The 22,201-nt window shown below is 44.3% G+C and overlaps 1 protein-coding gene across 3 annotated transcripts in view; it reads right to left on the bottom strand.

The window, feature by feature from the left end:
• Positions 1-22,201, bottom strand: part of NSD1 (nuclear receptor binding SET domain protein 1) — a 61,275-nt gene that overhangs the window by 32,670 nt on the left and 6,404 nt on the right. For 2 of the 3 annotated variants that reach the window (XM_069028571.1, XM_069028572.1), the window contains exons 3-7: positions 11,753-11,888; positions 8,645-8,817; positions 4,121-6,701; positions 569-690; positions 133-424 (exon numbers count right to left, since the gene is read on the bottom strand). In XM_069028571.1, coding sequence (XP_068884672.1) covers positions 133-424; positions 569-690; positions 4,121-6,701; positions 8,645-8,817; positions 11,753-11,888 — 3,304 coding nt within the window. The remainder of the gene's footprint in view (positions 1-132; positions 425-568; positions 691-4,120; positions 6,702-8,644; positions 8,818-11,752; positions 11,889-22,201) is intronic. The other variant, XM_069028573.1, reaches the window with a different exon arrangement.

Here is a 22,201-nt window from a genome sequence, read left to right on the forward strand (position 1 = left end):
CAGTGAGTGAAGGAAAGCAAGAACAAACAGACCAACAGCCACTGACGTTTTCATGCTGCCCCAAGCATCACTTTCCGTTGAACTTGTGATACTTTCACTTACAAAAGCAGCATCACACAACCTCCCACTTACCTGATTTCAGGAATCCCTCTTCTGCATCTGGAGAAGCAGAAACTTCAGAAACGTCTGAGGAAGACAGCACCACCTCTGGAAAATCTGAAGATCTTCCTGGAACTTGATTAGGGGGATCAGTGGAGTGGGATCCTAGTTCTGAGAAGGAACACTCTGCTTCAAGGACGGGAGGGGACTCTTTGGTTGAAGATGGAGTTGAAACCAAAGAACTTGGCCCCCGCTGGGTATCTCTGTCAGGACTGCATTGTGCAGGAACGCCTCCTTCAAATTCAGACCTCGCCACAGAATTCACCTGGCATGGTGAAATATGTTGGTGAAAACATTCATCCTGCATGGCACTGCACACAGCAAGAACACTCAGCCACCAAGAACACAAACACACAGAGACCAGAGCCCCAGAGTAATAACCACAAAGAGCACACTGGCCTTCACCAACCTTTTGCAATTGCTCCTGGCCCTTCTTTGATTTTTTCTTGGGTGCAAACAAGTGATCATATTCTTCTGCATATTCCAGAAGCCGTTTACTCGGCTTTCTAAGGCGCTTCCTCTCTGAATGTGCTAAGAAAAAGGAAAGCAGCTTCAAGACTGTGTTTCTGAGATGATCACAAGACTAAACTGTCCTCATCATCTGTGGAGAATAGTTGTTCCTGCCTTCTCTTCCAGAGGTTCCATGTGGGAAGAGCTGATAATTCTTTCTCTTTGAGACAGTTTCAGAATTTTTGAGTTTCCTATTTTCCAAAATCCCAACTTAGCAAGGAGGATTTCTAAGGACTTCAAGCAGTTCAGCTAAGAAATCAAAACACATTAAACTGAGAGGCTCCTGAAATTTTACCCAACATGTCCCTCCAAGCTACATCTAACTTTCCTGCAGTACTTTTACCAGAACCAAAGGCCGTTAGCAACTCAGGACTCTTTTGCTGTTTACCCAAACCCTTTTGGTTTTAGTGCAGGGGCACAGGAAAACACTGTTTTCCCGTAACACATTTCAGTCTCTAGTTTCACTACGAGCACATAAACTTAATTCCTTCCCTTCTCCTCCTCCCTGGCATTTTTTTGTATGCTCCAAATTCCCCATCTGCTACTGCAAGCCCATTTATTGCTTTGTTTGTTCCACAACGAGATCAGGGAGCCAGTGACTGTGACACTTCTTGTGTTTGCACAATGTGGTACCATTGCAAGGTAAAAGGTGTTTCCTCACCACAACCCTAACCACCCATTACATCACCTCAACACACCAACGCATAGGCAGGCTCCAAAAAACTGAATGCTGACACTCTATAACATCTCTTCTGAGCAAGCTGCAAAAGCAAGGTGATGCACATTCACATCTTTTTCTCACTTCCCAGAATACCTCTGACTTATCTCCTTTTTTAGCTTTCAAAATCATTAAGTAATACTGCCCAAAGATTTCCCCTAGTCATGAAAACACCTGCGGTCTCCTGTAAGTTTTGGAACAAACAGTAAATATTCTCTTTGATTCATTTCATTTGAGGAGGTGGATTTTTCTTCTTTAAAACAGAAGCATTTTATAACAAAGTACTTCAATGCAACGCTTCAGAACAGGGATGTTGGACAAGACTGCTACATTTTATTGTGGCTTTGTGGTTAAACAAGCATGAAAATGTTAAACTTGGCCAAAAGAGAAGAAAGAAACAACTTTCTCAAACACAGCTATTTTCAGCGTCTATTAACACTCTGCACAGGTGTCTGAGTGAAACACACATTTCAGCACATAAGCAGTTATGGGATGAGTATCCTCACCAGGCAACTATTTAGAACCCCAAAGCCTTGCAGAAGAGTACACAGCAGTGTGCCAAAAGGTCTGGCTTAATTGCTTTTTGTTCCCAAAAGCAATCCCATACAAGAACCCCAAATGCAGTCTGACTGGAAGTGGCAAATCACATAACTGACTTTATTTATAAAATTGTTCACATCAGCCACTTCCACCAATCTTCACTTTTGCCTTATTTGCTCTAATTCACTGTACAAGGTTTGTAGCGAAATTATGGCCATTGATTAATGACATTTAACTATGAAGACTTTATGTAGTTTGAGCTTAGTGGAAATGGCACAGTTGTGACTGCAATCTGTTGTGATCTTTACACTGAAACTCTGCCTGCTGTGGGCAAGGATGGGTCACATCTTTTCAAAACACGGCCAGCTTCAAGCATCACTTCAAGCCAGTCAGCCCAGCTTCAAGCATCACTTTCTCTACTTTCTAGGCCTTGCTCAACATAAAGGAATGGTCTTTTCATAGCATTAGAGGTTTACTCAGTCCCACCAGCACCCGGGATGTTACAGCAGCCCTGACAGCGGCTCTGGTGCCTCCCCACGGCACATCTGTACAAAGGGAGGGGGGTGTGCACAGAGCTTACGTGCTATATAGGGCAGGGGAATTAGTTTACACTGCAGCTGCTGATCTGGCACTTCTGCCAGCAAACCCAGGCCCTGACTGCTGCTGCTGCATCCCTGTGTGCAGCACCAGGACCATGTACACTCCTCTCCACTATGGCCACCTCGCCTGGAGCCTGCTGCCTTCCTCTGCCACTACCCTCCTAACTTTACTGCCTCTCAGCACCTGGTCCTCCTAGCTCTCTCTGCAGACTTTTATCTTCACCTCACACAGCATCATTGAAGGGATGCTTCTACTGTCAGACCACCATGAAGCCTTAAGAACCTGTCTGGATCTCAGTGTGAAGGAGGAACCTGCAGCACAGCCCAGAACGTGCATCCTCCTCTCATCTGCTCTACAGAGACTTCAGTCCCCAAAAACACAGACCCAGCCAGAGGAGTCAGTAAATGATTAAGCTGGTCATGACTTAAAACCAGAACTTTTACCCCATGTGTTACACCCTATAGGCTTGTTTTCTGTGCCTGCTGCAACTTCCCTTGGTCAGGTCCCACAACCACCAAGCCAGGAGCTGCCTTTGCCACAACTGAAACAGAGGTGCAGGCAGCCTCCAGCAACCATAAAAAGCAAAATACAAACATCAAAATGTGCACTGAGAGAACACATAAGTGACAGAATGCACACAGGCTCAAAATTCTGATGAGCTGTATTATTTGATGGTATCATAAGTAGATTAGAGCAATTTAGTTTAGTGAAACCTAGGTAAAAACTTAATTTTATTGTTTTTATTAAGGTGTGTTTCCCCAGATTCCCTGCAGAAGCCTGAGGATGGTACACGCTGAATATGGCTCTGTTTGCCCTACTCCTTCCACACACAACCCTTTTATTTCCTCCTTTGGCTTTAACCAAATGTCCCCATCTCTGTGGAAGAGGCAGAGCTCCCTTGCCTTTTGGTCCTCAGAAGCCTCATCCTTCCTAGGTCATTTCCCTTCCAATGCTGCTGCCTTACTTCTGTCTGCCGTATTCCAGACCTACCTCCAGCCCAGCCTCCCTGGCAGCTTCCCTCTCTTCTGTTCTCTCTTTCACCCATCAGGCAACCACACCAGAACTGTAAATTAGGAAATCTGTGGGGCTCCACAATTCATTATGAGCAGCTAATAAAACCCAAAAAACTCCCAACACATCGTCATGAGGACATCCTACAGAACAAACCAATGTCAAACAGCACTACAAAAGACAAAAAACAGAGCAGACATTGGGGCTCAGTTTCCTGGAACTTTCTAGCACTGACCTATCCCACTAACACTAAGCTTGTGGTGCTAAGGAACACATTATGGAGGTGCAAGTTTAAAAAAAATCCCAGGCTCAGAAGGATCCTTATTTTACCTTTCACTGTGGAAGATTTTTAACGTGTGTAAAATTTTCTGACCAATAACCTGAGTACAAGCAGGTAAGTACTCTGCCTCCTCTGTTCTCCATGCTTACAGAGAACTCAAACCAAGGTCCCACACTTTCTTCTGCTCAGACGTAGACATCTTCACATTGTCAGACAGCCACAAGTTCTGTAACTTATCCTTTAAATGAAAAAGTGTAAAATGTATACAAATACACACTCTGGCGCAAGTCCAGCTCCCTTACCTTGTGCAGAGAATTCAGACTGGGGAGCAAAGTTGCCAAGCTCTGTTTCTGAGTCCATCACACTGGTGTTTGGCTTACCACATACATTCAAACGTTTATCAACTAAGTCTAAACGATTCTCAAAGTCCTGAACTGCCAGGTCTCCCTCAAGCACCTTTGAATGAGGGGAATGCCTACGTCCCAAGCACTCATTTCCCTTCAGTGAAAAGCCAGGAGAATTCAGGCCAAAGGCACTCTCCAAGTTTCCTTGTTCCCTAGATCTACTGATGTGCTTATTAGATCTAGCACTGCTTTGGTTAAAACGCTGCCATCGCTTTTTGGGTGCTACGTGATTTATATCATTAGACTCATCACCAAGAGAGCTCTCACTATTTGCCTCTGAATCCAAGTCTGGACTCTCCCCATTTTCAGCAGAATTGCAGCTCTCATTATTTCTACCAGCTTCAGGTCTCCTTCCAATACGACCTAAATTGTCATCAGATAAACAGGCAGAGTCTTCATCAGTTGAATGCTCTGTTAAATCAATAGACTCTTTCCTCTCAGTATCTTCTGCCTCATTCCCTAGAGGACTGGTAACCGAACCGTGCACACGGAATGCATGTTCTCCTGAATCTCTGGGTAACCGACTTAGCAACTTACTTGGCCCTCCTGGTTTTAAGTCCTTTCTGTTTGAAACTGTTTTATCTCCAAGCTTTGATGACTGCTTAGATTTTGAACAGTTGCGTTTGGACATGCAATTTGTGCCATTTGTCCCAGAAACAGCAGCACTCGCAGGCTCCCTTTTACCAGTACCAATCCCTGTCAACTTGGTTGGAGGATTGCGTGAAAATGAGGAGTTGCTTATAGCGGAGTTTGGAGTTACTGTTTCTTGGACACAATCTCCATTTTTTTCTATTTTATATGGGGGACCTACAATAGACAAAGACTTGAGACCACTCGCAGAATTGCTTCCAGAACCATCACCTGTGCTGGTATTTCGAAATGGGACTATATTTTGACCAGTCATCAGTTGCTGCTCTTTTGTCTTACTGTCATGCATATCCTTCAACATCATTAACAAGGTGCTGAATTTGTAATCTGGTTCAATAGGCAAACGACCATGACCAGAGGCAGAAGAGAAAAGTAAAGGTACTGTGGCCTTTGGAGTGCCAGAGTCACTGGCATCCTCATTCCTGGACCGACAGGACAGTTCCTTCAGCTCCGACAGAACGTGCTTCACCACGGCCGTTTCGATTTCAGCAGAATCCCTGGGTTTCTCATGCATGTTGTTTAACAGTTTCTGACCATCAACTTTTCCACTTCTCTGAAGAGAATCTCTCTGAAGGCCAGAGAAACCTTTGGTATCTGAAGAGCAGCGATTCACACCACCCTCCTCTTTTGCAAGAGAAGGCTCCAACCCGGCAACCTTTTCTTTATGTTTACATTTTATACTCCTGATTCGGGGTAATTTCATGCTTTTCGGTTTCAAGATTGCTTGATTTGTTACAGCAGGCCAGGAGCTGTCCTTGGAAACACTTTGGGGGGTAGTGTGCTTGTTTGCTAGGGAAAGATTGTCACTTCTCACATCCGAAGAGCACTCAAGAGGTGTCAATGACATCTCAGCATCAGAGAAACCTACTTCAAGCTCCCCATCCACAAATTCAGCATCAAGTCTGTTGGCTACTGAACCTCCCAGAGGTTTGCGATCTCTGTACGACTTCTTCCTGGCCCTTCTGCTGCTCTTCTGAGAAAGATACATGGAAAGTTTAATGTTTCCACTTGATGTCATAGGAAATTCCTTCTCCACTTTATCTGAAGAATCACTAACTTCAAGAGCACTAGAGGCTCTCTCTGAACTTTGGTCCATGGTATCTACGTCACTGTTCCCACCATCAGAGAGGGAAGAGGATGAATCTGATTCAGTTTGTTTTTTCTCAACACCAGCATCGGACGCAGAATAGTGTATTTGTAACTTGGAACTGCACAAAATGCCCAGGGAGCTCTTCTCTCTCTCAAAAGACGGGCTGGAAAACAAATCCCCTTGGAGGGTGTTTTTCAGAGCATCACTTTTACGATTCTCATAGTCCGGTTTCAAAGGTGTCTTTTCAAAACGTCTTTCCCCAAAGGAGGAAAGCAAATGGTTTTCCCTGGTGCTACTGGATGCTGTGAGGCTGTTGGCAATCCGGCGAAGCTCGTGAGACGCGTGTTTCTCTGGTAGGTCCCCAACAATCACGTTTCTAACTATGCTCTCTGGTGTTTTGTCTTTGATTTCTCCCCTCGATGTTTCCTCTCTTGCACCACTCTTTTTTACTCTAGTCCTTTTTCTGCTTTCAGAGGTTTTTTTCACGTGTGGCTTGATGTGCAATTTTCCTTTTTCACTGGCCATGTGTCTGGAGTCAAAGGCCAAGGATTTAAAGCAGCCATTCAGTTGCGTGTCCCTTTCTGCTCCAGGGCCATTGATGTAGTATTCCAACTGCACGTCTTTCTCACTGTCCGGCTCGCTGGAGTTCTGGCTGCACTTCTGATCCTCTGGCCCCCCAAGAAGAATGTCTTCTGCCTGTCCAACACTGACTTCCCATTTAGCCATAAATCTTTGAGGAACCTTAAAAGTTGGAGACAAAACAAGAGAAAGACAAAATTTGAGTAAGTAACCAACGAGATAAAAGCAAGGAGCACAAGGCACAGAACACAGTGACATTCCTGCATTTTGCATCTTTAAGACAATCACATGGATTCCCTGAGACTGTGTCTGGCAGACACAGGAAGTACTGCTCCTGGGTAAGCACCCTGCATTCCAGCTGCGCCCTGGGCATTCCCAGAACAGTAAAAAGGTCCCTGGCAAGTACAGGTCTCCGAGGAACCAGATGTCTTGGCATCCCAACACATCCTGAACACAACAGCCTGTAAAGGGCAATGCATATGGTATGGATCCCTGGCACAGAAATGCAAAGCTACAGCCAACAAGCCTCTCAAGGCAAATGCAGCATTGTTTTCCTCAAAATATCTGAGTAGACCTGTTTGCTGTGCTCATTGTTGATTCTTCCTGCATTCCTTGAATTCAGAGCACGATCTGCCCTCTCCATCAACTCACCTTGGGACAAACATGAGATCCACACACATTTAAGATGTGCTCTATCAAGTTCACAATGTCCGTTCCTGAGAAGTCTCCCCGTTTAACTCTGTACCTTTAGAAAAAACAGAAAGCTCTCTGCATACTTACCAGGAACCTCTGCTAATACTCAAAATCAACAAGGAACTTGTATCTTATCTGCATGTGTAGTTTTTGGCTGCACAACAGCAAATCAAAGACTTCACAACTGCTCCTAAAACCAAAACCAATTCCAAGGCAGGAGGAACAACTCGCATTGCTGACACTTTTCTTTTGAAGAAAAACTCAAACCAACAAAGTCTCATCTCAGCAGACTCAAGAGGTTTTATGAAGCCTGACAGCAATCCAGCCAAATACTCTCAGCTTTGCATCAATTTTGGCTTCCGGGGGTGGAAACCTGGACATTTATGTGAGCAACAAACATTTGATTCCCTCTACTGCAGGCATGCTGGCACTCCATTTACATATAGAATGAGATTCCAGCCACGCAGCACTTCTAGGACCAGAGAAGTTATTTGGGAATATGTCACTAGTTGTTGGAGGGCTGGGAGCACAAGGAGAGAAGTCCTTAAAGAAGATACTGGACATGCCCTTGGAAAAGGAAAATCAGATGAGGCCATTGCCCCCAGGGACTCACGTCTGCAAGAGCACAATCAATCTGATGGTTCTGCACTAACATAGGTTATAAAGCTTTAGAGTAAGAGAAAAAGAAAAGCCAGGTACCATTGCCTAGTATAACTATTTGCTCTCTTACAGTAACACAGTAGCCTCTGTAGCTCTTCAGCAATTCTAACGAGTTAATTTCTGCAGTCACCTTCCTAAAGACATAGACCAGACCCCTGTGTCACATTACATTAACTGGCTACAACTGCTCAGGGCTGTTATGTTTGGAAACGGAGATGGTGCGATGAGCCACAAAACTCATTCCCACAGGCTCACTGACAAAGCATTTTCCAAGTCAAATTATAAGTCCTAACAGGTTTCTATAAAGAGAATTACTGAAGCAGTGCTAAAAACCCCACTGCTTTATCTCAACCAGTGATCTAGTGAAGCGTGCAACTCCACCTCTGATTCAGATCAGCCAAAGGAGGCTGCCAGAGAGCACAGAAGTTTTTTAGCAGTGCTGCAATCCACATCAGGAGAGGGCTCTGCCGCTGAACAGATCCCACACCAACAGAGCCCTGATTCCTCTGCCTCCCAGAGCTGTCCGGGGCAATAGAAGCAGCAGGCCACACCCCAGCATAGAAGAGAGCCTGGAAACTCCTGGCAGTTTATAAACTACACTGCTGTAAGGATGCAAAGAATCCCTTCCCTGGCTGCCTTGCTGCAGTCAGTCTCACAGAAGGTGTCAAAGTAAAATTCCAGGCACAAAGGAATATTTTGTACTGTGCAGATTCAAAGAAATAAAAACATATTACAGAAAACAGATCTTTCACCTTATGCTTGTAGCCTTTTTCCTTTTGCTTTCCTCTTTTCCGGAGAACAGGCAGCTCTTCAAACTGATGTCTCCCTTCAAAGAGGACAATAGCTTTCCCAGCAACCCAGGTCTTCTCTGAAGGTTCTCCTAAGGCATCCACATAGTACTCTCGGTATGGTCTCCGATTGGAAACTATTTTGAGAAATTTAACAGAATTAACCCCTTGTATGTAACAGAATAAAGACACAAATAGAGACACAGAAAGCAGGAACAATTTGACAGGTAATTTTCAACTACATTTTGCTTCACAACATTCCCACATAAATGCCAGTTCTGGGGATTTCTACTCAGAACTAAGGGAGACCCCTTTGATTGCTGCTGTCTATATTCTACATTGCTACTCTCTATTTTTAAGTTGTCTGGGCTTTTTTTCTTACAAACAATTGATTAACAAGCCTATGATTGGTCATCTCCCTACAGCGAAGACTGTTTGCAAAAAAAAAAAGGCAAAAATATCTAAATATTTTTTTCCTTGAGAGACACAACATACCAGGCAGAACATTTATTTTCTGCTACTCCCTGATTAATGATTAAACAGTGCAGAGCACTTGACCGTTGGGAAAACACACCGGTGCTGGCAACACCCGGAACTGACATCCTTCTGCATAGAATTTACTCACACAGGTTGAGCCTCCCCCATCACAATATATCCCATCTTGTTCAATGTTTTAATACCAAACAAAGCCTTCTTTAGGACACAAAACATTATCAGCAGCATTTAAGCAAACACATGCACACACACTGAAAAGATTGGGTGCAACATGACATAACATTAGTTGCAATGAGTCTCTCCATACTTCAGGCACAGAAGAGCAGAGAAAGAGAAGAAACTCAATCATAAAGGCACATTCAAAGATTCTTTCAAGGTACTTTCTGTGCAAGAATGTTGAACACATTGTACAAATAAGAACTGAATCAGTACTGGGTGTGCTGGTGAAAAAGGACAGGTCACAAGCAATAGAACAGAGCAAAAAAAGACTTGAAAACAAGGGATATAAACTTCTCCCTGCAGTTTGCTGCAATGTATTAACCTTCTCCTGGAAACACCTTCTCTGAACAGGCAGATTACACTTCCAGCCCATTTGGTTTGTGCTGCCTCTTCCAGGGTGCCAGCACTGTGTGGCAGCCTGGCCTTGAGTGATGCTGAAACTGAGATTCTAACCGAGACCACCAAGACGATGACAAGCAACGACCAGAAGAACATCAAACCAAGTGCAAAGATAACAGGCTTCACCCACCCCATTCACAGTTCTGGGACTCAAGCTACTGAGTTTACACCTTCCAGCTCCAAAAATCTTCCAAGTCAAGAGCTTGCTGAGAAAAGGTAAACTGCCTTAAACTAAACACCATTCCTCAAATCCAAGAGAAGAGGTTTCAGCACAAGTGAGGTTGAAGCGACCTGCCTTGTTTTGAAGGGCTCGTTCCCTTGGCAACAGGAGAGCCAGGGCAGGAGGACTGTGCTTCCTGCCATGCACACAGAGCCTAGCAGCTCTTCCTGCCCAAAAGTGCCAGAGTTCAGACCAACCTGCTTTGCCACCTTGGTATTGGGAAGGGGAGACAAGCAGATTACATACAGCCACAACTGGAAAATACAGTTTTCCCTTGAGCTCCACTGGTTTGAACACAGATAAAACAATGATGGGAGAGTCCTTCATGTGGCTGGAGATCAGGCCTTCCTGGACTTTGCTAAATGAACATTTCCTCCCTGCAGAATTCCTTTTTTAGAAATCCTCATGCACAAGCTGAGAGGGGTATACTGGACAGCTATATATATTAAATCCTGCCCAAAACTTCATGAGGAGGGATGTGGGGGGAGAATATATGTCAGCATATCTTCTGGAAACATCTCCAACAGGAATTTGAGAGCTGGAAAGACACTATTTAAAACAGCACATTCAGTATTCTCTAGAATCAGGATAAATGCCTCCCAATGGATGAAGGGGGAGGTGAAGAAAGAAGACTTCAGCAACCAGACTTGGGGATAGCACCATGTATGAAAAGCTACTTCATGTCTCTAGAGAAACAGCAGTGTCTCTGAGCTAATGGCCACTCAAAAAGAACTCCACTTGTGCCCAGCACTTGTTGTGCTTAGGCTGGCAAGGGTCACAAAACCTGGAGAGAAATACAGTAGTGAGTGGCAATCTCACCAGTCTAGAGCTGTCAGTGGCAGAGGACACCAGTTCAAGGGGTTTCCACTTGCTCACAGAAAAAAAAGAATCAGAAGGGGAAACCAGGAACAAGTTAGCCTTTTTGTTTGTGGCAGTGTCCCCATGGCATCTGGTATGATCCTAAAAGCAAACAACTCACCACTTCCCTTCTGTTCTCTGCATCACTCACCTGCCTCTGTCTTGATCTTTTAAGATTCTCTTTCCCCCTTCCTGGCTCTCTCCTGTGGTCAAGCACACACAGCTCTGTCATATTTGCCCATCTCTCCTCCTCACACTCAGCTTGCTCACACTACACTCTAAATATTCACATATGTGGCTCCATCTCTAGGTTTTTCCGGAATTTCCTTATCAACAGCCCCTTGCTTTCCTGTGCCAAACAAGACCCAAAAATTTCACTTCCATGTACACGCTCCCATCACACCTTCAAGCATTTAGCAGCTACACACTAGTGTGCACTACCCCACACTCCACTTCTCAGCCTCTCCTGCCTCCCATTCTCCAAGAACAACTCTGTGTCCTCACACACTCCAATCTTCCCAGCTCTGCTTCCTCACCTAGTTGCACCTCTCTGATCTCCTTTTTCTCTGCATCACATTTTTAAGAGGCTGCTCTTTCTTCTGCACTGCCCTGAGCTTAGCCCAGCTACTCGTCCTTCCAACACTCTGGGAAGAAAAGCCTAAGTGTCCAACGGCTTTCTCTGCCAATTCACCACCCCCAGCCCCCTCTTCCTCCACCACCTCCTTCATTTAGCTCTACTTTATGGATCCAGGTCTTGTTTTCCACAGCAGAGTGTTTCTTCACACCCTTCAAGGGCCAGAAATGCTTTTTAAATTAATTTAAAACTGCAGCATCCTACCATACACAACACCTCCACTTTGTGGTCTGAGTAGATACAGTACCTTTCATTTTTGAGTGACAGTCCAGCACTGGGTCATGACAAACTGTGCATGGCCACCATGGGCGTCTGTTGAACTTGGCCCAAACAAGATCCCCAACTTCATACTTCACTGGAGTAGGTTTCTTCTTGGCTCGGATCTTTGGGGAAAAACCAGAACACAAGAAATCACTAAAGCTCCAGATGCTTTTGAAGAGATTTGCCTCCTCCCCCCCCTCCCCGTGTGCAAATTACATGGGACAGCAGAGACATTTACATTTAAATGCAAGTCCTGGTTTTACTTAGTGGCTCCTACACCTTCAAAGAACACAATGGTTCTCCCATTCTTCTGAAATAACACAACAGTAAGAGGATTTTAGAAGGTTTTTGTCATTTTTTTAGTATGGAACGTGACCTCTGGTAAATGACTGCACTCAAACTTCACACATTTGAACAGGTAAGTATTTGGAGTCATTACCAGATCCCATTATTTTACAGACACCAGTTTGTTAATTTCAAAGGTTGCAACATACAGAAAAAGTAGTAGCAAGAGACAGTGAAATTTTCCTGGCTGAAACATGGTAAGAACAGCAAATTAAGTGTTTATCAATTGGAAAAAAAAAAAGTTGGTATCTACAAGTTAGTAACTTCCCTGCTTCCCAGATGTGCTCAAGAAAAAGCTTCACCAGAAAATAATTTAAACCAAAGACAGGTACAATCACAAAAAAATCTTATATACTGATGCTTAACTTGTATGAGCAGAACTGGTGTTGCTTTGTCCCAAAACTACGGAGCAGAAAGGGAGCATAACAGCATCACCCCCCTCTAGGACACAGACGGACACACTGACCTTGCCTGTCTCCAAAACCTGCTCACAAGTATCAACTCTGCAGACAACCCAAATCCCCTCAGCCTCCCAGGGCTGTGCAGCAGCCACAAGAACACCAAAATCTTTCAATACACAAACCCTAAGGCTGTTTAATTCGGCACATTTCTGTGTCACTGCTCAAGAGCTGAGAGCAGGTCCTGTGTTGTTTGCGAAGCACGCAGCCTCTCTGGCTGGATGTGCTCTACCAGCAGGACCTCTGCAAGGAGAGGATCCAGGAGCTTTGGTGTTGTCAATAATTGAGCCAAGATGAGGTACAAGAGGTTTTCACAGGATGCAAGAGTCCCTGTACCCAGTTGTGTGGTATCCTGCCTGTTTAGCAGCACCCACCAACATGTCCCAGGTGGGTTCAGCATTATAGGAGCTCCAAGAAGCACTCTAGGTATTTTTCCTGCCAATAAGCACAAAGCAATATGCTCTTCATTAAAGCTGTTACAGCACAAACACACCTTTCTGCTTCACTTCTCCATCCTGCTAACCACCCTGCTCGAGGCACGTCTCTTGCCATACCCAGTTCAACATCCCAGCAACTAAAACACAACAGACCTCTCTAATAAAAGGTATATTCCGTTTCTCGTTGAGTTTTATGGGTCTTCTTCATGTGGTTAAAGAAAACACAAAAGAATAAACCCTGTCACATGAAAAAAAGGCACATAATGATGTTACAGACTACATTGTTGAAATTCTTCTCATTCACTCATCAAAAGCCACACAGTAACTTATTGCTGAGCAGGAGTTCAGGAACAGGGAATGTGAACAGCACCGGGCAGGGGGCTGCAGCCCCTCTCTGTGCCACTGCCTTGCTGGAGTCTCCGTGTCTCCAGCTGCATCTGTGAGCACAGGAACCAGAGATGCTGTCTTGGCTGTTGCTTTTAAAATGCAGATGCACTTTCAGATGCAAACCCTCTCTTTTTTTTTAGCCTGTTTTCTACTTGTGTTCTTGTAAATGTGACTTCGGCCTCAAATTTTTTTTACACAGATTTCCAGCCTGGGCTTTGAGGGGCACATGTATATCCCAGCTGATTATCTCCGATGCTGTGCATACACATACAATGGATGTGCATCTTACTGACAACTGTAACCTGAGAAGAGTCACTGGCCGGAGCAGTAAAACCTTGCTGGAGATTTGCCAGAGCCATTCACATTGATCCACCTGAAGGACACCCGGACACCCACAACCCCTGCCCTTAGGCAAGTCTGCATTTAAATCAACTCTTTGTCAACCTCCAACACCCCAGCCCAGTGAAAAGGTGGCTTTCAAGAAACTATTCAGACAATGCCTAAATCTCTTTCCAAGAAGTCAGCAGCTATTCTCATTCCTGCCCAGTTTCCTCTCTCATTTCCCCGGCATTAGCAGTCAGGTGTTGGACTCACCATCACCCACCACCAAGTCCCCACCAGTGGGTCACAGAGGCAGATCAGGAAGCACCATGTCCTGAGGGAGAGCCTTGTAACAGGATGCACTGCAGCAGGTCACTGTCTTGCATAATTTTCCTCTCTACTCTCCCTAAATCCCACCAACCTGCCAGAGATGCCTTTACATTTTTTTCTTTACACAGAATAAAAAAAATCTGCTAGGGACTTTCAAAACGTGTAACATTGAAAAAGCAACAGCAGACGAGCAAAAGCAGCAGCTGTTGTCCTTTCCAGGTACAGTTAAGTCTCTTCCTTTAAACTCTGCCTCATGATAGGAAAATTATAGCCCCAAAGCATGTATTTCTTATGTCAGAATACAACAAATTTCACTCCTATTAAAATTAGCATTTACTATGCCAAGATCAAACTGCTGATATATCCTGATGGCCAAAAATTCAGCCCTGCAGTAACAGTGACTTTTCTGTGAGCTAAGGAAAGCCCAAGTTTTTTTAAAAAATAAACTTCAGATGTAGTCCCCTACATCTGATCACAGCACTGTTCACCTTCAGAGCATGGAAACATTGAAGTATTTAAATAACAAGAAAATTTGTGAGCCACTGCAGATCGGGTAAGCACCACATTGTAACTCTGGTGGAGATACACTGAAGAAATCAAACCAGGTTAGAGCCTTGGTTAGTGATGAAGGAAGGGACAGGCCCTTCTCCATTGATGAGGAACATCATGGTTTTGCATTGTTTGATGTTCTCCTCAAGGGAGTCAGTACTGTCTACTCTGTTATCAAATGTTTGGCATTAATTTGCTGTTTAGATGGGGCAAGCTACAGCCTAAACTTGAGGTGATATGCAGCATTTCAGATCACTCTGTGCTATTCCTGGACAAAACAAGACTGTACCTTGCAGATGCTTTTAATCAAACCCTCTCCACCAAAGACCCCAAATGATCACTGTGGAAGGGGTCACAAGCCAAGACTCAGCAGCAGGGTGACACAAACACCACCGGCAAAGTCACCTCTTGAATTTGTACTACGCCAACTAAACACACCAGACTGCAATTCACTAAGTGAAATACCAAACATTGGGGCTCAGCTTCCTGAGGAGGAGGCTTTCTATTAGAAAGCCAGGTACCTTTACCCTCCTGAAATTCTCACCATACAGCAAATAATGAAACATTTCAAGCAAAGAAAGCTTAAATTTTCAAGTGTTTTTATTATGGTAAACCTACTGGCAGTCCTCAACTGTCTGCCACCAATCTTCCTCCCTTGAAAATAACCACATCATTAAAAAGGGGAAAAAATAGCCCTTATCCAGTAACCACTCTTGGCTCTGTCACTGGAAGCTGTTCTTCAATCCATTAATCTTGCTGGAAGAAGTGGCATAAATCAGAAGCCCACCAACACAGGCAATGCTGACAGCCACAGGGTGCACCTTTCCTGCAGCGCTGGACATCTCTGAATAAAAATCAGAGCAGCACCAGCCCCTCCAGTGCAGCTGGAGGCACAGCTGCAGACACCCCACGTGCCCCAACAGCGTGACCAGGGATGTGACCATCTTGGCAGAGCCACAGCAAGACTGAACTGCACACAAAGGGGCAGAGATATAGCTGCTGTTACAGGCAATTTCAAATTTTCAATTTCATAAACCCAAAAACACATCTGTCCAGAGATCAAGCACTGATCTGCAGTCACTGTAGCTCTGCACATTCCCAATTCGGACCTGCTTTGGAAAGCCATCGTGGAAACACCTGGCCAAGAAAGCCCTATTACAGTTTATTCCTGACTTAATTATAAACGATGCTACTCAATGAAGCCAGGGACAGAACATGTTTTGCAGAAAGGCTGGGGCAGTAAAAGAGACTGTGTTCAACGAGGATGAAGAAAAGCAAGAAAGAAGCCACTGATCCCCTGAAAATAACAGAGGAAGATCCTGCCAAGACTGTTTCAGGCACAAACTGGACAGAATCAAAGCCAAGGATGAAAATAAAAGGAGGCGGCCACATCCAAAGCGTAATTAACTAATACAGTATAAACAATGACACTAATAGCCTTTTCCTCTGAGTGTACACAGATACCTGGCCAGGGCCCTGCAGCAGCAGCACGGGCTAGGGATATCTCCTGAGCAGATCTCACCACACTGGTAGCTGCCAGGTAAGTCACACCCCACACATGAGCCGGCCCAAACATCACTGCCAGGGGCAGAAGCAACTCTGCCCCATAAGCTTCCAGTGCTCTCTTCAAACCTTCTCATTTCCAGGCCAGCAACTCTAATGCTTCTCCCTGCATTCCACCTATGCCCATGATAAAGCTGTTCCCAATACCTACTACTTATTAGCTAGAACTGGAAGCTTGCTGAGGATCAGTCCACAGCCTGCCTCCACCACTACCTTTTATTCCTTAAACTTCAGTGATCATTATTTTTTTCCTAATAGGACAAGATGACAAAAAGTTCATGTAATTCCTGTGAGCCACCAACCCCAGATATGGCTGAACTGACTGAAGATCAACAGCCTCCTTACCAGAAAAAAACCCCTACCAAAACAAACTTGAGGGAAAGATAACATTTGAAGGCATCTGGATAGCCTGGGCCAAACAGTCTGCTGGAGAGGGACTTCTTACAAGGGCACAGAGTGACAGGACAAGGGGAAATGGCCATAATCTGTGAGTAGGTTTAGATTAAATGTGAGAAAGTGAGGTAGTGAGGCACTGGCACAGGTTGCCCAGAGATGCTGTGGATGCCCCTGGATCCCTCTAAGTGTTCGAGGCCAGGTTGGATGGAGCTCTGACCAATCTCATCTACTAGAACATGTCCCTGCCCATGCCAGGGCATTGGAACTAGATTCTCTTTAAGGCCCCTTCCAACAAAAACCATTCTGTGATTCTATAGAGGAGTTATCCACTAACACAACCAACCCCACACTTGGTGTCACAGCTGCCCTGTGCCTAGGACAGGCTACTCCCAGCTCCGGCCATTTCAGTGGAACAGATTATTCACCCTCTGCCCTCACAAAGGAGAGGCAGCAACTGGGGTAAGTTCTCCCTATTAAAATACTCCCAGAACAAGCTTGGAAGGGAATTGCTAAAGCTACCCCAAAAGTCTTAAGGAGATGGAACTTCCCTCCAGCTACAGCACAGCCTCACTGAGCTAGCTGAGTTTAAGACAAAGCAGAGCAGTTTTAACCTCAGCACTCAGGATTATCCCTCTGTCCATACAGCTCCTGGCCTAGGGGATCCAGATCCTTTAACTCTGGTCATAGAAATGAAGCAGCAATGGATGCAATTCCCATACAGTGACTGCTGCTGACACATAGTTAAAAGGTCAACTCCCACCTCTGTACTGCTCTTAATGAAGGGAGGATGCAAAGAAGTCTGAGTGATCCATAGTTCATTACTTCACTCAGCCCCAACACTTGTGCACTGAGAAATGAACAGACACAGAAGGAAAGAGAGGAATTGGGAAATAACCTTTGCTTGGGAATGCTGCATGGAAAGGTAAAAAGGAGAAGAGACTAAGAAAAACAACAAAGCAAAATTAATAACTGCTTGCGATGGAAGCCAGAAATTAATTTTCTTTAGCAAAGATTCATGTTTTAAAGAAGCTTTTCTGAAATCAAAACCAAATCAGTCAAAAGAAAATAAAAAAAAACCCAAAATGGAAAGAAAATTAAATTATACCTACTTGATAGCTAAGAAATACTTGAAGCTAAGCAAACAGAGGTCACCAAAGTTTCCTCCATACAAAGTACCATCACCAAGCACAGGAACTTTTAAGCCTTTACACAGAGAGGCTGCAAAGAGGCCTACACTCACTGTGACAAAACTTACAGGAATCAATCCCTGCACAGGGAAAGGGGTAAGCCCAACTGGAGCCCATATGGACAAAACCCCCACCCAAACCACAGCACGCATATCAGAAGAAACCAGAGTAATAATCACACTGGCACTTTATGGCAAGCTTCAAATCAAACAGAGCAGCTGGAGAAGTCTGCTGGAAGCCCATGGGCAGCCTGTGCTGCTGGGGACCTGGGGACATGCCCTTTGTCCCAACTGCTCCAGTCTTCCTTCAGCTTCAGCACTGCAGCAAAAAGTAAACAGGCATCTGTCCTACATTCATGTCTGAAAAAGTACACTGCCTCTTATCCAGGACCATTATCATCCAGAAGTGTTAAATACTCACTAATTAAATAGTCACTAGCAAAAAATACAGCACAGATTATGATGCAGACCAAACTTCTGTTATCAATATGCTTGTGGGTATTTGTTGTCTTTGGCCAGCTTTTAGTATCCTTTTCCAGAGTACTAGAGCTTTTCAGGGTCCATATGTACATATGAACTACCCTGAAAGGTTAAAATCAAGAGAGCAGATTGGACTACTTTGAGTAATTCCATACCCTGAAGCATTTCTATCAAGGTCAGGAGTTATCCACATACAGATTTTAAATCAGGAATGTACTAACGAGGGAACACCAAGTCTCAGTCTCCAAGATAACTGGGTAACAGCATCCCTGTTTCACTCAATGGAGACAGTTTTCCTTATGGTTTGGATGGAAGAGCACTGCAAGAGAAAGCTTTGCCACTTCAGCATCCTAACTCTAGCAGAAATGCACCTGACAGCAAGGTTTGAGGGACGCAGGAGGAGGAAGCAGGAGAGAAGAGGTACAATCTCACCCAGAACCCCTGTGTAGAGAAAACCACAAACACACAGAAGTTTTCAGACCACTGCCAGGAGCCTGAAGCAGAGGACAGACTCTCATACTTGCTTATCTGCACACATTTTAAATGATAAACCACATTCTCTTTAAATCTGGCTCTTTTAATCAGTACTAATTGTTTCAGTGAGAGAGGAATTGCTGGCATTACCAGAACTTTGCAAATTCTCACAAAGAACAAACACCCACAAATATCTTCTTATGTCAGAGTACAAGCAAAAAAACCCCAAACTGAAACCAGGTCATCAGATCTGTCCCCTTTTCAGCCTTATTTTTGTGCTCCTCTATGTATTATCAAACAAATTGCTCATAAGCAAGACATCTGATAAACACAGCATTCATTTTTCAGACATGAAGTTTCTAAATCCATGAAATGAAAAACAGATTCAAACTACGCAAAATGAAACTTGGCTATTCTAATTTTTATATGTATGCTCTATTCATTACAGCTTAAGCTGTAACCAGAATGAAGCAGAACTAGAGAACAACATGTACAGTGCAAAGAGTGAATACTGTATTAGAACCTCAACAGCTAGAAAGTGTGAGTTTGGGTTGAATTAAATTAAATTAAATTAACTGGCCTATTGCTTGTTCTGGTTTGGTTGATGATGTTTGGGTTCTTTTTTCATCTGTGGGATTCTTTGAAAGCAACAAACATTTAAGGGGGGACTTAGAAATCTCATCTTCGGCAGAAGTTTTCATTTACCCACAGGAGAGGAAGGGATAATCCCACTTTGCTAGTCCAAATAAAAAGATGCCTCTTACACAAAACCATAACCTCCTGAAAATGAGGTGGCATTCAGGATGTAAGTCCCCCTACCCAGCTGCACCATTTTTCCAAAAGAAACAAAAATTCTATTCTATTCATATAAAATTAAGTTTTAATTTTTACTTACAACTCGACTGCTTTTTCTGAATCCCTACTAAAACTGAAATCAGAAATTTTGAACACTAGCAGGGCACTTTTATCTTGTGCTTATTTATTTCTTGGTATGCACACTCAAAGCCATGACCTTAGGAAGGTTCATGCTTCAGGCATCAGGTACTACAAACTTATGCTTCTGAGAGGCTTCCAAACCTTTCTGCAGTGAATCCAGCTTCCTAAACATTGTGAACCTACTGTGAGAGGACAGCCAACTACAGTCAAGAGGAATCTGACTTGTTTTACTGCTGTTATTTAGAAATCTGCGGGCAGTCACCACATTAGCCAGAACAGTAGGAAGTCTGAACAGGTGCTTGGGAAAACCAAACAACAAAGTAACATCAGGGCAAGGGGAGGAACTATTAAAAGGGTGATAACCACTCTGCTCCTCATCCTTCTTGAATTAGGCAACAGCAGGTTTCTATCTTCCCACCAACAGTGGGAGGGAAAGTCATGAACACACTCCTTCAAAACAAGTGGAACATGGAAGCTTCAAGCAGGGCTGAGGGTGAGAGCCTCACTGCACACTCAGCACTGCAGGCGTTGCAGGGGCTGAAAAAGAAACTGGAAGTTTCCAGTGTGCTGAGATACTACTGTACAGGAAATTCACTCTTCACTTTTTCCTAAAGAATATCCCACCAAAAGGCACCCTGTCCTTTGGTTTGGAGGCAACACTCAGATTGCTCCATCCAGCTCAACACTTCTGGTGTCTCGCATGCAAAAGTCAATGTCTAAAAATTCAAAAGGAGTCCCCAGTGCAATTTCTGATGAGTGTTATCAAGAACTCACTCAAAGCTTTTCTTGCCAACCCTTCTTACCCCAGTGCTCCACCCCACGAGGAGGAGGATGGGAAAATACATGGGGAAGCCTCCAGGACTAGAGATGTGCTGCCCTGTGATTCAGCCACAACAAAACACTTCCCAAAACACTCCCTTCCCTGATGCCACACATGTGGTGCCCCTTCCACCTGCAGCCTTGCTCTTCACCCAGAGCCCTGGCAGCACCTCAGCCCCAGAGAGGCAGCAGGGGATGCTGCTGGCTGCTGGAAAAGCCATTCATTCACCTGTGGATCATGCAGCTCCATCACTGCCAAGGCTACAACCAGTCCAGGCAATGAGTTGGGACAACTTAGCACAACCCTTCTGCTCAGGCTGTGCTAGAGGCAGCAGTGAAGGCACCCAGCCAGGACCAGCCTGCCCTTGAGAGGAAAAGAAGTGATACACAAGGTGGCTTTTCTCCCAACTTCTTTTTGCCATTTTTCCAAAGAACCGTGTGAGATAAATCTTAATGATAATCACAAAGAGTCAGCATGTCAATTTTAACAAGTGCTTTACCATCTTTCAGTAGAGGCAAGACACACTGCTGAAATGCCTCCTGGCTTCATCAGTGCTTTTGGACACAAAAGAGATGGATGCACACCCAGGCCATCTTTATCTCTGTCGCACATTTAATCACTGCTGCAGAGCTACTGTGAGCAGCCACACTGGAACCAGATTTCTAATTTAACAAGAACAGAGAACTTCAGCTGGCACCTGCTCCAACACAGGGCAGCATCTTCCCCTCTTCCTGGGCACTGGGGTCAGGAGTACCCACTCAGATCAGCCAAAGCAATGCCTCTGCTCCTACCCATGACTGAACAAGTGAGGCTCCAAAACTTTCCACCTCACAGTTTTCCTCAGCATGGCACCACAGCTCTGCAGCCATGCCAAACTCCCTCGTGTTACCATTCTGCAACAGATGGCTCTGTGCCGACAGAACAAAACATAGGTTATAGTTTTTTGGTATTAGAAGTGGCATTCACTTAAATAGTTGAGTCTTTTAACTCCTAGGACAACCCCCTGCCTGCTAAAGTTTCTTCCTTCAGATGTTTTTATTCCCTGTGCCTTTCTAAATGCCAGAGCAAATAATTGAAAAGCAATCAAAATTACTACATACAAGCTGTCAGTCACAGGCAAGAAAAGCAGAAGTATATTCTAAGCAATTGCACTGAAAATCGATCATCATCTGTAACACCGATTTCTGAGTTACGAATATATTTTTAAGGAATACCATCGCAATTATATCTTAGACAATACTACTTTTTTCTTGGGGCTCAAGTAGCTTGACCATATTCAGAATTCACCTCTTGAGTGAGCTACAGGTTTGTTCAGTTAACATGGGGAAATTAAAAAAAAAACAAACTTAATAATTGTTGCACATCGCAGTTTAACCCCACTTCTGGGAACAGGGTGTAATGAGGTGCAACAAGAAGCTGCTACACTGGGAGAGGCAATCAACAAATCCATGACTTCATGCAGAATATGCTGCTCTGAAGTCAAAGGTTACTGCTACAGCATCAAACTGAGGCACTATGACTGATTTTACCAAGGCTTGAGAAGAAGCTGTAACAGCAAAACTTGAATCACTGTACCCTCAACAACCTAAGATTTGTTAGGAAAAAAAGGTTCAAGTTGTGGGAGATACACTTTTCCAAAAGAAATCATCCGGACGTATAGTCATTTAGCAGAGCCAGCAGAGTCTAAAAGGCAGAATCCAGCCCCTAAAAACACCTGTAAAATCCAATTTTGTTGCTACTATTGTCGGACTTA

Source organism: Aphelocoma coerulescens, chromosome 13 (genome assembly GCF_041296385.1).
Source record: "Aphelocoma coerulescens isolate FSJ_1873_10779 chromosome 13, UR_Acoe_1.0, whole genome shotgun sequence".
Lineage (NCBI taxonomy): Eukaryota > Metazoa > Chordata > Aves > Passeriformes > Corvidae > Aphelocoma > Aphelocoma coerulescens.